The sequence below is a fragment of the Solea senegalensis genome, linkage group LG19 (assembly GCF_019176455.1).
Source record: "Solea senegalensis isolate Sse05_10M linkage group LG19, IFAPA_SoseM_1, whole genome shotgun sequence".
Lineage (NCBI taxonomy): Eukaryota > Metazoa > Chordata > Actinopteri > Pleuronectiformes > Soleidae > Solea > Solea senegalensis.
In genome coordinates this window covers 11096798-11115772 of record NC_058038.1, presented here as the reverse complement: position 1 = coordinate 11115772, position 18975 = coordinate 11096798, and the positions used below count along the sequence as shown (strand labels likewise).

The following is an 18975-nucleotide window of genomic DNA, read 5'->3' as shown; positions in this document are numbered from 1 at the left end:
TTGTTGTATTTACATTTGTTAATAAGGCAGTAAAAAAACTAAAAATGTAATACCACCAGTGTCCATGAATCAGACACGGAAGTTTAAATGGTTTAACAAAACAAAGATAAACTTTTCATATTTCACTGCAGATTATACGGAAGAGAATTGGGGCCACATGTGATTTTTTGGAAAAGAATTCTGAGAAAAAAGACAGAATTTTGACTTTAATCTGAGATAAAATGTCAGAATTCTCGAACTCTGACGCCATTGCCGTACACTGCCGTTAACGAAGAGCTGCTGAACGCACCATGACACAGGGGCGTGTCTTCAGAAAAGTTTTCAGGAAGCAGTTTTTTAACAAAACGAAACTGCCGTAACTTTGGCAAGAGAAGCTTTTTAACTCGCCTTTCAAACGCTGGCCAGTGATTATTTAGTCGCTGAATAGTAAATAAACAAAGAAAATGCAGGGTAGCGCTTATGGAGCCTCTCTGGCAGGCGGTACTTTTGATTTCTTGGGCTTTGTCAAACAGCCGCAGACCATCCTGCGCTGCCTGAGTTGGGTGAGTGACTCCACGCATACGTTAGCATCACGATTAGCCAGCTGTCACTTGACTGTAACAGATGTTCGCTGCCACTGTCGATAAAATCATATAATTGGACGGTTTCTTGGCAAAATTAGTTGAAAACTATGGACACAGACACGACTGAATGTTTATTTTTATGAATAATTAATTAATATTGTTTTGATAGCACCAATAGGTCCAAGCTACGGTTAGCTTGCACTTTGCTGTGTCACCACAACTGCCACTAACTGATGGTCTACGTTTGGTCTAACTTTTCTTTTTGAAGTTACTGGAATAGTCTCGTTTAAAACTCACATTGATTATCAAGCGATTGTCACATCAATGACAAACTTTTACTGCTCTTTACTCCATATTACAAAGAAAACAGGAAACACTGCGGATATTTGGTGTGTGAACAGAACAAAATATTTGAGGTGGTTTTAATTTTGCACCTTGGGAAACGTAAATCCACATTCTTTTATCTTTTTTCCGCTGAAATTTTATGAGGTAAAGAACCTATCGCTGAATTAAGAAAGTGTTAATATATTATTCATAATTTGTAGGCCTGCGTTAGACTCAATTCGTTTTTTCCTTCTGTGGTTTTTATGCCCTTATGAACAGACAAGGAAATTACGTATTTTCAGTGCCACCTGTCCTTTTGTTTTTAAAGTGCGTAACTCCATCAAGATCAGATTCAGGAAGTTTGTGTCATATAATAGGAACAGAAACGTGCAACTGAAAATGCATTTACATAGCACTTTGCAATAAAATGGATTAATTTATCGTTAGGCATTCAATCACAAACAAGTACTTTTAAGGAAGCAATGCTTTTAAACTAGATTTAATATAATTTACACAATAAAATAAAAAGCAGGCTTCTGTTATCATCAGTAAGATTTTGCAATCATTTTAAAAATAGACTAGTTGACAGTTGCAGACAGATTCCTACTTTGTTTTTTAAATGTAATCTCAACACTTGAGAAGATTTAACTAGACAACTTGTGGCTTTTTCTTGAATAACCCATTACATGTAGCTGATTATCATAGTTGTTGCTGATCAAATTTTTACGATTCAGGTAACCAATAATCTCCACTGCAGATGTCTTACAAGGAACAAGATACACTGTTACATTTCTACTGTCATTTGCTCAGCTCCACTCGTCTGTATTAGCTTAACTGGTGTTTGTAAATTAATTTAAATGATTCTGTCTTTGTGAATGCTTTAATATTAAGGGATTTGTGTGCTTGTAATTGCACAATCCTGTAGCTGCCTGGCTTAAAACATTTTTGTTATTTCCTTTTCCTCCTGACATTAACCCCAGTGTGTGCTTTCTTTCCAGTTGTTTTCAATTGTGGTCTTTGCGACCATCACTGCAGAAGGCTACATAAACCCAGCATCCCAGCAAGATGCCAAGTGCATATTCAATGGTAACGACAGTGCCTGCAGCTATGGGGTGGGAATTGGAGTCCTGGCCTTCTTGGCTTGTGTTATCTTCATCATACTTGATGCCTACTTCCCACAAATCAGCAACGCCAAAGAGAGAAAATACATTGTTATCGGGGATTTAGTCTTCTCAGGTAAAGTTAGGTTTCACTGTTGGAAATTTGTCCAAACGAGAAAGTGCAGCTGTGATTAGTGTCATCATATTTGATCATCCAGACATTTTGTTTTGTTTTGCTTTACAGCGGTTTGGACATTACTGTGGTTCATCTGCTTCTGTGTTCTGGCCAACCAGTGGGCTAACACCTCCACTGAGGAGTCTACTCAACCGGGAGATGCCGCCCGGGCTGTCCTGTCTTTCTCCTTTTTCTCAATCATCACCTTTGTGAGTCACTATTTTCTCATATGTCTAGAGATTGACTCAAATGCTTGATGTAAAAGCTTAACTGACCCTTTCAAATGTGGCTCAACAGGCTCTTTTGACATATTTTGCCTATGGAAGGTATCGTCAGGGTGTGAATGACTTTGACCAGGACTACAGAGACCCAGTCGGTGACCAAACCACTCCATACCCTGCTGCTCCATACACCAGCGGCCCCACGGGCTACCAGCAGTCACCTTTCACCAACAACCAGGAGCAACCAGGGGAATACCAACCTCCAGCTTATTGAAGGACTGACATTCAAACCCATTAATCCAACTGGGGAGTTTCTTTTTTAATCAAGACATGTGCCAATGTTTTCATTAGTATTCTGGACTGTTCTCTGCTCTCCAGGTTTCTCCCTGCAAAAGGGGTTTCCATATTTTTGGGTGCAATGATGGCGTGTGTTTCATTGTTGAGTGTTGTCCAGTGGACCTTTGGTGTGTTCACAGTGGTCCACACAGCATGTGAGTGCCAAAAAATGAATTTAGTTTGAAGGAGTTTGGTAAGAGAAGAGGACGACTGTGCCATTGATACTTTTGTACCAAAGCACCTGTAGTTATTCAAGTGCCTTGTTTTTTGTTTCATTTTTGAGAGCTGCTAATGTTGAAGCACAAATCAAAGAACAGGTCTGGGTTATTTTGTTGCCAGGAAATCTGCTTTGCATTTTCAAGATGGATAATAGTTTTTTGGGTTGATTTTTTTTTTTTAATCAGTTATTCTTTAGTAGATCTATTTGTGTTGCTATCACGCTAATACACCAAAATAATTCATATAATTGTTTTTTTTGCCACAAAACATTTGACGCATGCAATGGGTGCATGGAAATGTTCCCTCTTTAACTACTGTAATGCCATTTAGTTTTTTCTTCAACTGTCAACCACTGAAAAATGGCTTTTATGCACTGAGAATGGGAGTAGTTAATTTGCAATATCTGCTTTGAGATGGTTCATTTTTATGGTTTAGTTCCACTCTTCTTAATAGGTCAAACTGTTTATTAGTTGCGTTAATTAGGTCCTTTTAACTTACTGAGTTCAATCACAGTATCTAAAATGTGTTCTTCAGCAAGTATTTGATTTCTGGAAATTCAGTGACATTGTGGAAGTTGTTAATATATTTATTTTTTTCCTTTTTTTTCATGGTATCTTTTCCATTTGCTGCAGTTTTTCTGTCATGCTCAAGCGCTTTACAATATTTTTCACCAAAGTGCCTTTTATACAGTATTCTGTATTATTGAGGGTGTGTCTAATAAAAAAACATCTCGTTTTGAAGCCTGGTATTGTGTTTATATCCTTAGGATGCAGATCCGGGCTCTGTGCTGGTCTGGGATTTCCCTTGGTAAACATTACATTACACGAATAATTGTGTAGGTGAACGTGTAGGAGCTAGTTAAGATAAACACAATGACATGAAGGCAGTACGTTACCTACCGACCACAAGCCTCAATGGGCCTGTGCAGAGCTGGTCTGTTCAGTATTTCTATGCATGTTCATGCCGTTATATTATGCATATATTAATCAAAAGTTACAGTATTATTTGCAACAAGCGTGTGAATTTTCATTAATGTGTCTTGTTCGTTTGGACTAGCTATATTTCCGACTGCACTTGAAGGCAACATTTGGCAGAGCCTCTTGTATCCGCGCGGCGCGCGCAGCCAACGCACGGGGTTGTGTCGTCATGCAGTACACAGGAAGTAAACGGCTGTGTGTTTCACGAAAACGGGGGTTAAGGAATCCAGCGCGAGACAGTGGTAAAAGGAACGATGTGTGAGCTCGTGCCGTTGGTGAACATGGACCTGAAGGTCTAATATCTGCGGTGAGTGCGAAGAGAAACGTAACTGGAATGTGTGTTGTGTGTGTGTGTGCGCGCGCGTTTTAACCACTGCGCTGCTGGCAACGCAGAGGGTATATGACACACACACACACACACAGGGTTTGAGACCCAGACCAGGTCCACACAGACCGGGTCCACAAAGAGAGAGAGTGAGAGACACCAGGTCCTCACAGACAGAGAGAAAGAGACCAGGTCCTCACAGACAAAGACCAAATCCATACACAGAGACCAGGTCCACACACAGACCAGATCCACACACAAACCAGTTCCACACACATAGACACCAGAGCAGGTTCACACATCCACCAGCATAGTAAGTAAGTAAAGCTTTATTTGTATAGTACCTTTAAAAACGCAAGTGCTTTCACATACATAAAAGGACATAAAAGGATAAAAAAAAAAAAGATAAAAAGAGCATAGGTACACACATCTGTCTTTGGGTCATTTATGTGCAGAATCAACCTTACAGGTCTCAGTAAAACTATAAACTATTTATGACACACACCCACCTCCTTGTTCTACTTCCCTCCAGGCTTGTCTCCCAGATGTCATCCTAAACAGTGACGAAGCAGAGACACTCACAACTACATTTGTTTTTAATCACAGAACATGAAACCAGGAAGTCCAGTATCATTTTGCCGTAAGTGGAAGTTGCTTGTTGATTTTTTTTTTTTTCAGGCAAACCATTCAGGTGCCATACATTATTGCATCTCTATAAGAGCAGTTTTAGGGCAAAACATGGGCATGGAAATTGGGCTTGTAACTGTAGGGCTTATCCCTATGCTGATTGTTAACTGGACACTCTAAATTTACATATAGTGCTGGTCCCAAGCCTGGAAAAATTGGAGGGTTGTGTCAGGAAGAGCATTTTGATATTTGACTCCAAATATTAGCATCTATGGCTAATGTTTGTTAACATTATTTTTCTTTAGGTTAAACTGAACAAATTTACTCTGGGAGAGACACAAGTGTCTATTTCTTCACCCTCTCCGTGTTCTAAGAGTTTGATTGGTCGCTCGCTGATGTTACTACAGGTCAAAGTTAGTTTGTCTGACGCAATCAGGCCGATCTGTGGACTGAGTTCAGTGAGAGTACTCAGATTTCTGATTTCATCACAGGAGCAGAAACAGAGTCACGGCCCCAGCTTTCATGTCAACACCTATTCAACCTGCAGAATGTGAGGCTTTTCTTCTGCACTGCATGCACAAGGAGGAGGAACAACGTCCTCCTAACCTTTGTCAGTTGACTGTTCAGGAGATGAATGACAGCTGAGTGAACGGTGCTGGCCTTCAGCAAGATATGCCCCTTTGGACTGAGTCATATTCCACCAGTCTAGGTAAAGTTCACCAGCATTACATTTTCCCTAGTCATGGTTGCACTGCAAATAATGAGCATAAAGGGAGTTTAGAGCTGCGGGCCGGTTGTGGACGTCTAGTGAGATAGTTGTGATGACAGTGGTTGAGCGCTCGGGCAGGAAGAGACGACGAGGTGAGTTTGTTTGTGTTTACCATCACAGCGTGTTGCTGTCAGACCGCGTTTCAGCGATGTTTGTGGTATGTTTCTATTAAGAAGAGAGGATAGTTAGTTTGTGGGGGGCCCCCCCAGATGCTGTTTTCATAATAGACTGCTGTTTGGCTCAGGGGCCCTCACTAATGAAAGACTCTTTCAGCTCTTTTACACTCGTTACAGAGAAATGCAGCTGTATGTTGGCCACAGAGGGTGAAGCTCCTGAGGCCAGGTTTAGAGCTGTAGAAGTTCCCTGGAATTGCACAAGGATGGAAGTGGACACACCGGTCACAAAATGGTGCAGTTTTGGCTCCCACTGTCGAGGAAAATATCTGTTCATTCACACAGTATTTCGTAGTATTTTCATGACTCGTGATTGTTTTCCTGAATGTAGTCTTTCAAGTATTTCCTGTTAATCCACTGAATTGTTTAATCGGTTTTAATCAACTTTGATAGCAACCACAGTATTTAAACATGCAAAACAGTATGATCATATAAACTAGGAAAAGGCAATACAAATATTAACATTTAACATAAAAAAATTACCCTCACTATGTATTCCTCTGATATTTCCTGATATTTTGTTGCACTGTGTAGTCCAAAGCTCAAATATATTCAAATTGCTGTCATTTGCATGTAATTTAAAGGCAACATGTACATTTGTTTGCATATGGCTGGAATCAGCTCATGTTTAAAGTGTTTGCTTGAGGCATTGTCTCGATAGCTAATCATTAAACTGATATGTATTGGACAGGGCTCCAGCTAAGAAACGCTTACTGATTAATTTGTGTGATTGGACTTTAAAAATGCGTTTTAAATCACAGTACAACGGAATCAAACAGCAAACCAACAAAACGGAGAAGCCTGATTATCTGCATATTTATGAAATGTGTCCTTCAGCAACAGCGGCACTACAACGTTTGCTTACAATCAGGAGCAGACACTACATGGACCAGCATCTCGTATCCTGTTCTACCTGTTTGCACAGCTTACCTTTTATTGTCACTCCCACTCTTCACACTCACATACTGCTCTAAAGGTCACCTGATATGCACTCAACATTACTGTAAGGCCCGGCCCACTTGCGTTTCTTATATGAGGTTTAAACACTTCTCTATGTGAGCTCCCAGCTGAATTTAACTGAAGCAGACAGACATGAGTAACCCACCTGCTCTCAGGAGTAGAAATGTGGTGTAAAGGTGTAAAGGCGGTCAACTGAAGGACAACACGTGAGTAGGATCTGTCAGCCATGCTGTCTGTTACAATAGTTATAATAGTTATAATAGTTCTGCTGCTGTAGCCTTACTGCTTCAAGATGTGACATGTTTGTGCATCAGAGCTGCTCTTCTGCACACCCTGGTTGTAAAATATTAAGTTACTTTTTGAGTTATTGTTGCCTTTCTATCATTTCAAGTAGATGAACCGTATCAGAAATACTTGGACCTGCCTTTCTGATGCTCGGCTTGCACATGTTCACATACCTGTTAGACGGGTGTGCCTAATAAAGTGGCTGGTGAGTGTCAATCTCACTTTGATGAAAGACTGGGCTTCACTTCCCTAATTGACATAGTCTTTAAGACATTGGAAACAGATGCTGCCATCTGTTGGGCCACAGGGACATTTTTCTCATGAATCCCCAGCTTGTTCTCCTCACATGTTAACGACGCCGTGTGTCACAGGACTGTGGGATTCATAATTTGTATACTTTTCTCCCATCGCTGTCGTCCGCATTCTTTAATTAGTTGATCATCCTGAACCATGCACTTCTTGGTCTGCTGCCGTTTTATTCTTTCATACATCCACTTACGTATCTCAGAGACGGTGTAGAGTGTCTTCATTCTCTCCATTTTCTTACAACTACAAAGCTATTTTCAGACGTGAACTCACTGTGACCCTGTGAAGACGCGGTGTCTATCATCTGTGTAGATAAAGGTTCAATAATCAATCGCTAAATGAGTCGCCAACTAGCTGTTTGGCTTTTTTTTCAAATACAAATTCTCTGATTTCAGCTTCTTAATAACTGCACAACGTTGAGTGTGATATTGCTTGAATACAACAGTTCAGATAGTACACATGCTGCAAATCTTTTTTCTATTATTATTTAACAAATAATTATGCCAAAAAAGTAGTTCCACAACCAGACCAAATTGTCTGTTGCCTAGCAACACTAACAATGAGCTTGTCCTGCATGCTACACAGGTTGTGTCAACTACTTTAATTCATGGACATTTGTTTCTATGTTCTATGCAATAGTTCTGAAACTCGAGAATGAAATTTCTGTTGAGAGTTGCTTTGGGGGTTGGTATGAATGTGGCGAGGTTACAGTAGGGCTAAACGATTTTACATAAATATCGAATTGCGATTATTTGATTTGCGATAGGAGAGAATATTTCTCTCCTTTCGCAAACCATATAACTTCTTTTGATTTGAATAACATATAAATGATTATTACTGTGTGGTATTTGTGCAGATCTGTGACAAACAAAGGTGTTTTCTTCAGTCTGTAGGATATGATGAGTGTAGGTCAGGATGATATTTAATCTCAAATGGTAATTTGACACACATTTTGATGTCAAGAAATGTTGCAGCACGCTGTACTGCCATTTTTCGATTCATTGCTGAGCACCAGTTAACAGTTTGATCCGACAGTTGGCTGCTTCATTGTTTCCTGCTCTCGGCAGATGGTCTTCAGTCACTTTGCACTTGGATGAAGCTATCGAGGTGCATTCACAGACCCTGGTCGATTTCATCGCTTCTGCAGGATCTGCAGTGTGTGTCGAGCTTTAGAGGAGCAGCTTCAATGTACCTTGAAGGAATCGTCTGCAAACACACATGCAGCACACTGACTAAATGTTTGCTGACATGTCGTGATAATAAATGTCGCTCAAGTTGTCAGTGGAGAAGAAAGATCTGTTTTTATGAATGCGATAACTGATCAAACATTTGTTTTGTATCGTCTTCTTAATCCATCACGAATAGTCACGGAAACTGAGTGAGCTTTTACAGTCAAGCGAATAATCGGAATCTCATTCCCACCTTTAGTATACACTGATAACGCCTGACAGTCGGTGTGATGAATGATTATTATGCAGACGTTATGACTGTTAAAAGTCTCATAGAATCATAGACTCACAGACTCATAGAATGACTATCGTCCAATCAATTGACTTGCTCAAAACTGGTCTGAAATAACTGCTGTGACGTTCCAGTTGCTTGTCTGTGACAATAAACTAAATATCGTTGGTGTGCTGCAATGAGTGCATGTGTCGCAGTGTCAGCAGTTTGGTAGTTCTTCAAGATTTAAGCAATTGTGTCAGATGTAGAACAGACTGCGACCTGTGCTCTCCTGGACTGTCGAGAGTACGAGAGAAAAGTAGCTCCTTCAACACAAGCAATTTGTCATAACACGTGGTTATATTTTGTTTAACATATTGTGATGTAAATACTTGGAAATAATTAAATAAAGGTTTGCTTGTTTATTTCCTCTAAAACATAACCTACAAAACTGACATCATGTGCTAATAAAGAAGACCTGAAACTAGCAATCGGGTTTATTTAACTTCACTTCCCCATGGACATGTTGACTTATTTTTGCATCAAGTAGTGTCGCCCTCTGGTGGATTTTCAGTATATTTTACCCCTTTTTTTTACTTCACAGAGGAAATTGGAAGACTTTGTCCATTTTTTACATAATGGTCTATGGTTTTGCCTCAAATTAGCAGAACTTGTTCTAGTCTTCTGTCTATTCATTCAGTCATTCAGTCATTTTCTACTGTGTTAAGTCATGAACATGATACCTTGGTTTGAAGCTAATTAACTCAATCAGAATTGTGTGTAAAAAGTTCTACACTACACCTTTGACTATGTGAAATTTTATCACAACAAGTTTTTTCATCCTGATAATATTTTTGGACCATATCGCCTTGTTTTGTTTTTCAGGTCACACCAGGCCTCCGTCTTTGATGCCTGCAACCCCAGGCAGCCCTCGACAGGAGCATGAGCCCATGAACACCCTTCGTATTTCTGTCGGTGGCCTCCCCATCCTGGCCTCCATGGCTAATGCCACGGACCCCCGTTTCCGCCTGAAGTGGAGGCCCATCGCGGCCGTGGCACTCGCCCTGCTCCTGCTCCTGCTGCTCTTCATGCACTTGAGTTCAGGCCTTCACTTTCGCTCCCACAACACCCACAACGTGAGATCCCCGCACGTCGAGACCTGGCCGATGGAGTCCCACTACAACAACACCTACCCTCTCAGTACACCCGAGCACACGTCACAGGGCACCCGCTATCGCATCGGGGTCATTGCCGACCTGGACACCAACTCTCAGAGTGACAAGAAGCTGACGTGGTACAGCTACATGCGGCACGGTTACCTGCTGGTGTCAGTGAGCGGTGACAAGGTGGCCGTTGACTGGGATGAAGACAGGGTGGTGCTGGAGAGCCACCTGTCGGAGAAAGGCCGCGGTATGGAGCTGTCGGAACTGGTGGTGTTCAACGGGAAGCTCTACAGCGTCGATGACAGAACGGGTGTAGTCTATCACATTGATGGTGGTAAAGCTGTGCCCTGGGTCATCTTACCTGATGGTGATGGCAGTGCTGCAAAAGGTCAGCATACTGTTGGAAAAATACATAAGTTGTGATGTACTTGTATTTTATACTCCCCTAGATTTCAGATGTACTTCATACTGCACTACATGCATCTTACAGGCCAAGAGGATTATGCTTTTGGTCTCTTTTTGGTCTCCATTTTACCAATATTACACAAAAACTACTAAATCACTACTTTAAACTAGTTGGGGGGTTGGTGTTGACCGAGGAAGAATTCAGTTCATTCTGAAGCAGATCTGGTTTTTGGACTATGGGAGGAAACGTGTCAACCCAGAGAAAACCCACGCAAAAAAAGGTCTTCTTGCTGAAAAGGCAGGATAGCTAACCACTACGAAATAATCCAGATTTAATGATAATCAGCCTACTAAAATTTGGTGCTGATTTTAGTGTTGGTGGCAAACGTGCACTTCCTCATTTGACTATACAGAAAATGTTACGACACTAGTCTGTGGCCTCCAACAAACCTAGTGTGGCAATTTTTGACTGTCAAAGAGGTTACCCCTCTAAACATTTCAGATGTTTTGATATAAACAACCCTCAAAGGCCTGCAGGAAAAAAAAAAAACCTTCACATTTTTTCCTTCCTCCATCCTTAAACATTTCACAACCAGTCAGATTGACCTGGTGACCTTTTCAAAGTGGTTAAAAGTTTATGTCAGGAAACAGTGGATTAATGTAGTTACAGATCATCAGGTAATTAACACCAAAGAAAAGCAGTGTAGTAGCATGTATAGTAATTACTGACATTATTTTGGATGTTTTGACATGAATGTACTGCTGCTTTCGCTCATACCGATAGGCTTCAAAGCGGAGTGGCTCGCAGTGAAAGACGAGCACCTGTACATTGGTGGTCTGGGGAAGGAGTGGACCACGACTGAAGGAGAGTTCGTCAACAACAACCCCGAGTGGGTGAAAGTCGTTGGCTACAGAGGAGATATAAGACACGAGAACTGGGTCCCCAGGTACAAAGCTCTGAAGGTGGCAGCAGACATAAAGCCCCCAGGTGAGGATGTAAATCTCACTCTCGACGCGTTTCCACGTGCTTCCACGTGTCTGTTTCCACTTCACCTTCCTCACCGTTATGTCCCTCTTCCTTTTTTGCAGGTTATCTTATCCATGAGTCAGCAGCATGGAGCGACACGCTGCAGCGCTGGTTCTTCCTCCCTCGCCGCGCCAGCATGGAGCGCTATGAGGAGACGGCGGACGAGCGCCGCGGCACCAACCTCGCCGTGAGCTGCTCGGCGGATTTCAAAGACATCATTGTGAGTCGAGTGGGGCCTCTCATCCCCACTCATGGCTTCTCCTCCTTCAAGTTTGTTCCCAACACAGACGACCAGATCATCCTGGCCCTCAAGTCGGAGGAGGACGCCGGGAATGTCGCGACATACATAATGGCCTTCACACTTGACGGACGCATCCTTTTACCTGAAACCAAGATTGGGGACGTGAAATATGAAGGCCTAGAGTTCATATAGACGGCACAGAGACTGAGGGACTCTCTCTTGAGGACACTGCACTGTTATTCTGTTTTGTTTACAATGAAATCACTGTTTTTATTAAGTTAATGCGAGCTGCTTCCTCACCATAAAAACATGACTTCAGCTGAGCTTCAGGGGTGAAGCAGAAGAACTGTGAGCAGAGACTGTGAGACGTGCGGTCCTGCTTTGGGTTTTAAGTGCATCATCTCCTTCCCGGGAACAAACGTGGTTCCGCAGTACTGTAGCCTTTCTTATGATGAATGTACAAATGATTGATTCGTTACGTTGTGTGATTTCTTTTTTTCTTTTTTCCCCTCAAACAGACGTTTTTAATGCACATAGTGTATGCTCTGAAAAAGTTTTAGCAAAATTCGCTGTTGTTCCATGTCAAAAGGCAGCATTCCATATACATAGCAAACATGTTGTAATGACAGTGGAAAAGTCTGTTTTAATTCTTTGTTTAAAAAAGAAAAAAAAAAAAGGATTTTTATGTGGAACAAAGAATCAAACTGTGTCAGGGTTTTGTTTTTTGAGGGGGATAGCAGGTGGATTTGCTGACCGTAAACTTTTGATTCCTCTTTTCTGAGACATCTTGTATAAACCACATGCTGGCTCCAGTTGTGCAATATTTGCATGTCTGTTAAGGAGCAGGAATGGCGAAGTGAAACTATACAGGCCCCTCGCACACTTTAAAAGGTGAGACGTGTGTCGTAGGGCATCAAGAAGACGGCACATTTGAAGACAGCAGAGGAGAGAAGGTAACGTGCCTTCATGATATTTCAGCATATATCACGTCATTCTTACTTTTGAACTGTTCATTTCATTTGCTCGCATTGATGTTAACCTTGATAGTTGAATGAATTGAATATCTTAACCTCCTGATTGATTTTTGTGTTCTTACTTCCTCCATGATGCAGTCACTGTCTGGTTCACTTACCAACATAAACAGGTATAAACAGGTTCTTTGTGTCATATTCTACGTGTGATTATTTGAACAAAAATTGAATTGACAAAATCCACAATAAACAAAGTAAAAGACTTATTGGGTGAGTTGCATTTTTTTTTTAATGTCGTTAATTCCTTTTACTGTGATAGTTGAGGTGAATTATTGTGAGAACACTACTGCAGTTATGATTCCATCCAAATGAAAGTGATTTTATACTGCATTTTCCTTCCTTATGATTGATGTGCAATAAAGGCAGTATGTTTTATTATGCAAATAAGGTTAGAATGTAGTGAACATAGTCCTCACAGTGCTTCTTTTTTGTCAGAAAATGCCGACTCGTCGAAATATGTGCCTGCTGTGGCTTCTGCTACTTCTCCATGTCTGTGAAGGGGCATTCAGAGTTGACCTGTTCAGTGAGTCCCCCCAAGCAAGCACATATCATTACATATTAAATTATACAATAATAGTTTTGCAATGCCCGTGTTATTGATGCACTGTACATATGATGAATGACCTTTGTGCTGTCAAGGCCTCGGTGATTCTAACCTCTGCTCTCTCACAGAGAGCACAGCCCAGCCACGGGAGGGTGACGTGAGGCTGGTTGGTTCCAAAAGTCCTGCGGTGGGCCGTGTGGAGGTCTACCATGACAGCAAATGGGGGACAGTGTGCGACGATGGCTGGGACATGGCTGAGGCCCAGGTGGTGTGTCGTCAGCTCCACTTCCCTGGAGCAAAGTCTTTTGACATCGGCCAGGACTATGGACAAGGTGCCCTTCACTTCCATTAACGGCCCACCAGAGGGCAGTGAATTGATTGCTATGAGTGAGGGATTTGTGAGTTAAAATGACAGCATCCGGAAGGAGCCGTGTGAAGTGTTAATCTCATAACAATCAACAAATGTGTCCTCGTTCATTTTACAGTCACTGGGCCCATTTGGCTGGATGATATTCAGTGTAATGGCAACGAGAAACATCTGTTCAATTGTGGGTTCAAAGGCTGGGGAGTAACCGACTGCACCCACAAAGAGGATGTTGGAGTTACTTGTGAAACCGAGGGTAAGAACCTCCTGCAACCTTGATTCAGCAAAAGTAACTTCCTGTGTAATTCAGGAGCATTTTCTCTCAACATGTTTTTCCAGACACGAGTTTGGGAGATCGTAGACACTTGCTGGACCACACTTTCAGTCTCTCTGACGACCTTGGTAAAACATTTGACGACCAACGTGGCTGCAACTTTCTGATCGTAGCCAAGAGTGCCTCTGGAAACAAAATGCAGAATGGGACTCTGGAGATGTTGGAAACGCAGATCTGCGCCCACAAAATAATGCTCTCACAGTTCCCACTCTTTAATGCTACTGAGGACATTTCTAGCATCACTGTGGATGTCAGCCTCTCCTGCCGACCATATTTCTCCTCCTTTATTCGGTATACTGAGAATAAAATGATTCATGTTGCTTTACACAATTCATATATTCCATTGAAGGTCCAGTGTGTCAGAATTACGAAGGTAGTGACATCCGTTGTCTTTTCTGCTTGGTGAACGGGGCTTAATACTCCACCTAGCAATGGGCCGGAAATTCAGTTTGCGCATGTGCTGCACGGATCCCAATTCTTGCCAATTGCTTATACCAGGGCCTTAATGGTGAGACCGCAGGGTGCAAAATCCTCTGCTTTCCCCCGTCCTTCCCCTTAAGTGTGTCAGGGAAGTAAAAGATGAAAAGATGAAAACACTCTTTTTCTCCTTTCAGCGTAGTGAGCCGCCCTTTCAAACGTTAAAGCAAAGTACCAAGGCTGTGAAAACTAACAATTTTCTAAAAAGCAATTATTGACTTCAAATCTCTCGTTACGCCCTTCTAAACTTAACACACTAGACCTTTAAATGGGAGTGAAAGACGTATAATCTAATAATAATTTTCTTCTCGACAGGTACCTTTACACGCGCAAGATAAACGTGACCTTGTCCTCTGTGCAGTGCATCCACTGGATGGCTTCTAAGTTTGGGGTGAAGCAGCTGGTAGAGGACACAACCAGGCTCTTCACTCAAGTCCTCCCAGAGGACCCTTTGTTTCACACTCAGCTATCCCTTTACAAATATGCAGAGGAGACTGGGGACTTGGTTCTCCGGGAGAACTGCATCCAGTACCTGGCCTGGAACTTCGTGAACCTGACCACATCTCCAGCATGGGCCGACATTTCCGCGGAGCTCTTTGGACTCATTCTCTCCCGCTCAGACGTGGTGGTGCCAGACGAGTTTTTTTTGCTCCAAAGTGTAGAGAGCTGGATCACAGAGAGGGGCAACGCCACCAGTTTGAAAAGCCAGGTTGACCTCCTGAACCGCATCCGTTTCCCCATGATCGCCGTGGAGAAACTGTATGCACTTGAGGTCAACTCCTCCCTTTACAGCACTCATCAAAAACTATATCATGACAACATGTTGAAAGCATTCCAGTTTAATGTTCTGCTCTTGAGCAACCTTTTGTCCAACCCAAAGTTTGACAACGCTGAGGAGGATTACCAGCCAAGGCTCTACACTGATTCATGGAGCATTGCTGTTACCCCTAATCATCAAATCAGAACATTCAGCACACCTATCCACAACAGCCTGATCTTTCAGGGTAAAAAGGCCGGCTGGGGGTTAGGCATCTTCACGAGTCAATATCAGTGTTCAAACCAAGGGCTGCGCTGCAAGTCCCTCCCCATGGTGAGGCTGAGGCCCCAGAGCGACTACAGTAGGTACAAAGTTATCTTTCACAATCGACTTCTGCTGATGTGCCAGGGCAAGTACATCTGTGAGGTCCAGGGTTTCAAGGACGACGTGGGCTATATCAGTGAAAATTCTACCGTTGGTCTTTCCTATCCCTGTCCCGACAACAACTACACCTACCGCTTTGTAGTGAGACCAGAGTATATCTTAGCCTGATGAATCCTTCCATATGATCACTTTGTTGCTTGTAATCAACATGGTCTGTGTATCTAAATATGTTCTCACACTTCTGCATTGATTCGGCGATTTGAAGCACTTGATATCGTTACCTGCTTTTTAAAATGAGAAATAAAACAGTCTCTCAGTTGTTTTCTGTGTGTCTGCATTTATTTAAAAAAATATTATAGTATAATATAGTATTTTAAAAGACCCAATTAGTCCATCACAAGCAGAGGCGGAAAGAGCACTGAAATATTCTACTCAAGTAAAAAAGTACCACTATTTTAATTAAAAAGTAAATGTGCTACTCTAAAAATGTACTGTAAAAGAGTAACTTGTTAAATGTACTTAGAGTAAGAGTTACTTTTTAACAAGGTTGGGGTTCCTTTATTAATGATTATACATTTTATTTGTAAGCGCCTTTCAAACACTCAAGGTCACTTTACTGTACACCTTCAATACGATAACACACAAAAGTTAAGATGAAATAAAAGAATAGAGAGATGAAATCAAACAGGCAGTTTCAACACAGCACAGTCGGTGGAGTTTAAAAATGAATACCACTGTTGGAAATGTAGAATTCAGTTTCAATTTTCAACAAATTCCTGTAGACAAACAGAAGCAGGGACATTTTAAACATTCTCCAGTTGCTCTCTAGTTAGTTCATAATAATATAATAGATGAAATCTGTTCCATTTGCTCAGCTGCACATGAAAACATAACAACAACAACAAAAAAGCAGCAGATAAGAGAGTGAAAGTGACAGGATTTGTGTTTATGAGGGGATTTGTTTGGGATGCGATAGTAGTTCGTCACGTCTTCCACGTCTGTGACTGCGGCAACACATGACATGATCCGAGGTGATTGATTAGGTCTAAAGAGACGGTGATCTCTGCGTATTTAAAGGTGACTCCTTCACTTCCACTCATGTTGGGCTGTGGTTTCAAACCCAACAGTAAGACAGTAAGCTCATTGTTACATTACATTGCATGTCATTTAGCAGACGCTTTTATCCAAAGTGACTTACAATAAGTTTGTAAATGAACGTGTTCATCAGGAGTGAACGTTCAGGTATGTCTCCACAGGCGAGGCTGGTTTTCTGTGAGTGTAATTATCGACTTAATTGTCATTGTTGCTGTTGTTGTTATTGTTGTAAATAATTAACCCCCACAAGTCTGAACATACCTTTGTGGGTTTATGAACACTGTTTCCCAGGAGTGCTTTTAAGATACATCAACATGAGTCCGTCTGTTGCCAAAATCAATCGCATCTATCCAAATGCCAATTTATTTAATTACTAATCACACAAACCCATGTTCTTCAACATCCTGTCATAGTTACTCTTGTATGACAAGAACCCAAGAGTAATTGTCTCATCATATGTTTAAAAAATGTCCTCATGAAGATAATAATACACTGATACAGGTTCTGAATAATTTGCATATTCCTACAGATTTGCAAACATCACTACACATATTGATGTTATTTTATACATTAGTGAGCACGTGGGAACAGTGGAGAATAATAGAGACATAATGTATGAAAAACGACAAAGACCTGGCTTGTATTGACACTGGTGTCAAATGGTGAAAACAATGTGCGTAGAAGTCTGAGGGGGTGAAAAGGTCAAATAGCACATGGCTAACTTGCTGTTCACACTGTTCCTCTTTTGAAGGGCCACACCGCAGATATGCAGTCATGGAGGGATAGCACTGTGGAGGAAATGACTTGTGACATCGTGTTGACGCCAGTGCCAATTAAAATCTCTACCTCTGACCTCTGTATGCGTAGTGATGTTTACAAATCTGTAGGAATATGCAAATGCTCATTCAGAACCTGCATCAGTATATTATTATCTTCATGAGGACATTTTGTAATCAAATCACCACACAGCGACTCATTAGTTTGTGTCGTACAAGAAAAGCTACGACAGGATGATGAAGAACATGGGTTTGTGTGTTTTAGTAATTACATTCTCATAATTAAAGAAATTGGCGAGGTCATCAAAGATGTTGGATAGGCTACACAAATATGACACACACACGCACAGACACTTTTATTGTCCTCTATGTGTGAGGACTGAGATATTTCCTTACACACCCCTAAAATCCACAAACCATGATCTTCAGGTTGTAGATCAACTTCTCATCACCTCATATTAAAAAGAAAAACAAACAACAAATATGATTTCTATTGTTTAATACAATGGTTAAAAAATTTGACACCAGCGTCAATAGTGTCATTTTCATACGTTATGTTTCTCTTTTCAATAAAGATGGCAGTGCATGGACTCATGTTGTTGTATCTTAATGAATCCAGTGTGTGTCCCCCCCCTCCAGAACCTCAGTCCCCTCAGTTCCTCTTTGTGGAAACAGGACACAGACATGTGACGTCTCTCGAGTTGTGACATTCAGCCCGCAAATAACAAAGTTTCATTTCATTAGAAATGTTGTTGACAAAAACCCATCAATTCTGGCGACGGACATCCTTATCTTAAGTGTTTTCCTCACAGGAGAATCCAGAAATTCTGGTTTCTTTTTATTTAAACAGATGTGTTCTTCCTCCTTACTGGCGTTTGTTACCGCTCATTCTCTCCAATATAATGTGAATAGGGGTCAACAAGCCACAGGGATGGACGGTGGAGCAGCTAGACGGCGGTCAGGTCAAAAAGGGATGTGGGTCACTGCCACAGTGCCCACCAGTTCCCACAATGACATTTTTTTCTGCCTTTCTGGTCTTGAAAGTCCTGTCATTTTGAGGTTTAGGCCATTCCCCTTTTTGCCTTTGTGGTGGCGAATGTACACGGAAGAGGAGAGGATCCGAGCAGAGCCCACCACATCACTAAGTACCTCAGTGTGACGGACGGTGACTGTTTGGACAGTTTGGTAAATTACAATAAAAGTATATTTTCCACTCATTTTTTTTTTTTTATCTTAGATCAAAGAGTCACTTCCTTTCTGGCCCACACCCAACACAGGTGTTGTTGATCAGGTTTCGTCGTTTTGTGTCCACGTTAACTTCAACTTTCCACTGACGAGTCATGCGGGTGTGCAACATTTCGAACTAATCCCGCTGCTGGAATTTCAGATTAAAATGAATGAATGACCAACACGATGGCTTTAGTCACCACAGATTTGATATCAAACGTGGTGTCCTAGTTACCTGTCTAGTTCTCTCTCTCTCTCTCTCTCTGCTCTTTCTTTTTTAAAGACATCAGACACCTGTGGAAAAGGGAACCACGGAAAAATGCTGTGGCTAAATATGATGTCAGAAGATA

At 41.6% G+C, this 18975-nt stretch overlaps 3 protein-coding genes across 8 annotated transcripts; all 3 read left to right on the top strand.

The window, feature by feature from the left end:
* Window positions 1-295: 295 nt before the first annotated feature.
* syngr2a (synaptogyrin 2a) lies at window positions 296-3678 on the top strand. Its single transcript, XM_044050043.1, has 4 exons — window positions 296-542; window positions 1886-2123; window positions 2232-2371; window positions 2460-3678. The coding sequence occupies exons 1-4, from the start codon at window positions 444-446 to the stop codon at window positions 2655-2657; spliced, it is 675 nt and encodes a 224-aa protein (XP_043905978.1). The 5' UTR covers window positions 296-443; the 3' UTR covers window positions 2658-3678.
* Window positions 3679-4082: 404 nt separating this feature from the next.
* cant1a (calcium activated nucleotidase 1a) lies at window positions 4083-12873 on the top strand. 5 transcript variants are annotated; one of them, XM_044050868.1, is made up of 5 exons: window positions 4083-4222; window positions 4773-4880; window positions 9686-10351; window positions 11153-11356; window positions 11458-12873. In XM_044050868.1, the coding sequence occupies exons 2-5, from the start codon at window positions 4850-4852 to the stop codon at window positions 11826-11828; spliced, it is 1272 nt and encodes a 423-aa protein (XP_043906803.1). In that variant the 5' UTR covers window positions 4083-4222; window positions 4773-4849; the 3' UTR covers window positions 11829-12873. The 5 variants fall into 5 exon arrangements, with proteins under 5 accessions (XP_043906803.1, XP_043906804.1, XP_043906802.1 ...); XM_044050869.1 differs by lacking the exon at window positions 4773-4880 and having other exon boundaries at window positions 4084-4222; XM_044050867.1 differs by lacking the exons at window positions 4083-4222; window positions 4773-4880 and adding an exon at window positions 5359-5576.
* Window positions 11845-15846, top strand: LOC122785186 (galectin-3-binding protein A-like). 2 transcript variants are annotated; one of them, XM_044050865.1, is made up of 7 exons: window positions 11845-12589; window positions 12749-12877; window positions 13103-13190; window positions 13340-13543; window positions 13697-13831; window positions 13915-14200; window positions 14702-15846. In XM_044050865.1, the coding sequence occupies exons 3-7, from the start codon at window positions 13106-13108 to the stop codon at window positions 15693-15695; spliced, it is 1704 nt and encodes a 567-aa protein (XP_043906800.1). In that variant the 5' UTR covers window positions 11845-12589; window positions 12749-12877; window positions 13103-13105; the 3' UTR covers window positions 15696-15846. The 2 variants fall into 2 exon arrangements, with proteins under 2 accessions (XP_043906800.1, XP_043906799.1); XM_044050864.1 differs by having other exon boundaries at window positions 11846-12589; window positions 12749-12780.
* The last annotated feature ends 3129 nt before the right edge of the window (window positions 15847-18975 follow it).

Excerpts from the sequence above, each read along its gene's own strand:
- syngr2a (XM_044050043.1), top strand. The coding sequence starts at position 444 with ATGCAGGGTAGCGCTTATGGAGCCTCTCTGGCAGGCGGTACTTTTGAT. Across the intron at positions 2,124-2,231 it reads CGGGGATTTAGTCTTCTCAG|CGGTTTGGACATTACTGTGG; the intron begins GTAAAGTTAGGT and ends TTTGCTTTACAG. Across the intron at positions 2,372-2,459 it reads TTTTCTCAATCATCACCTTT|GCTCTTTTGACATATTTTGC; the intron begins GTGAGTCACTAT and ends GTGGCTCAACAG.
- cant1a (XM_044050866.1), top strand. The coding sequence starts at position 5,689 with ATGACAGTGGTTGAGCGCTCGGGCAGGAAGAGACGACGAG. Across the intron at positions 5,729-9,685 it reads GGGCAGGAAGAGACGACGAG|GTCACACCAGGCCTCCGTCT; the intron begins GTGAGTTTGTTT and ends TTTGTTTTTCAG. Across the intron at positions 11,357-11,457 it reads AGCAGACATAAAGCCCCCAG|GTTATCTTATCCATGAGTCA; the intron begins GTGAGGATGTAA and ends CCTTTTTTGCAG.
- LOC122785186 (XM_044050865.1), top strand. The coding sequence starts at position 13,106 with ATGCCGACTCGTCGAAATATGTGCCTGCTGTGGCTTCTGCTACTTCTC. Across the intron at positions 13,191-13,339 it reads ATTCAGAGTTGACCTGTTCA|AGAGCACAGCCCAGCCACGG; the intron begins GTGAGTCCCCCC and ends GCTCTCTCACAG. Across the intron at positions 14,201-14,701 it reads TATTTCTCCTCCTTTATTCG|GTACCTTTACACGCGCAAGA; the intron begins GTATACTGAGAA and ends TCTTCTCGACAG.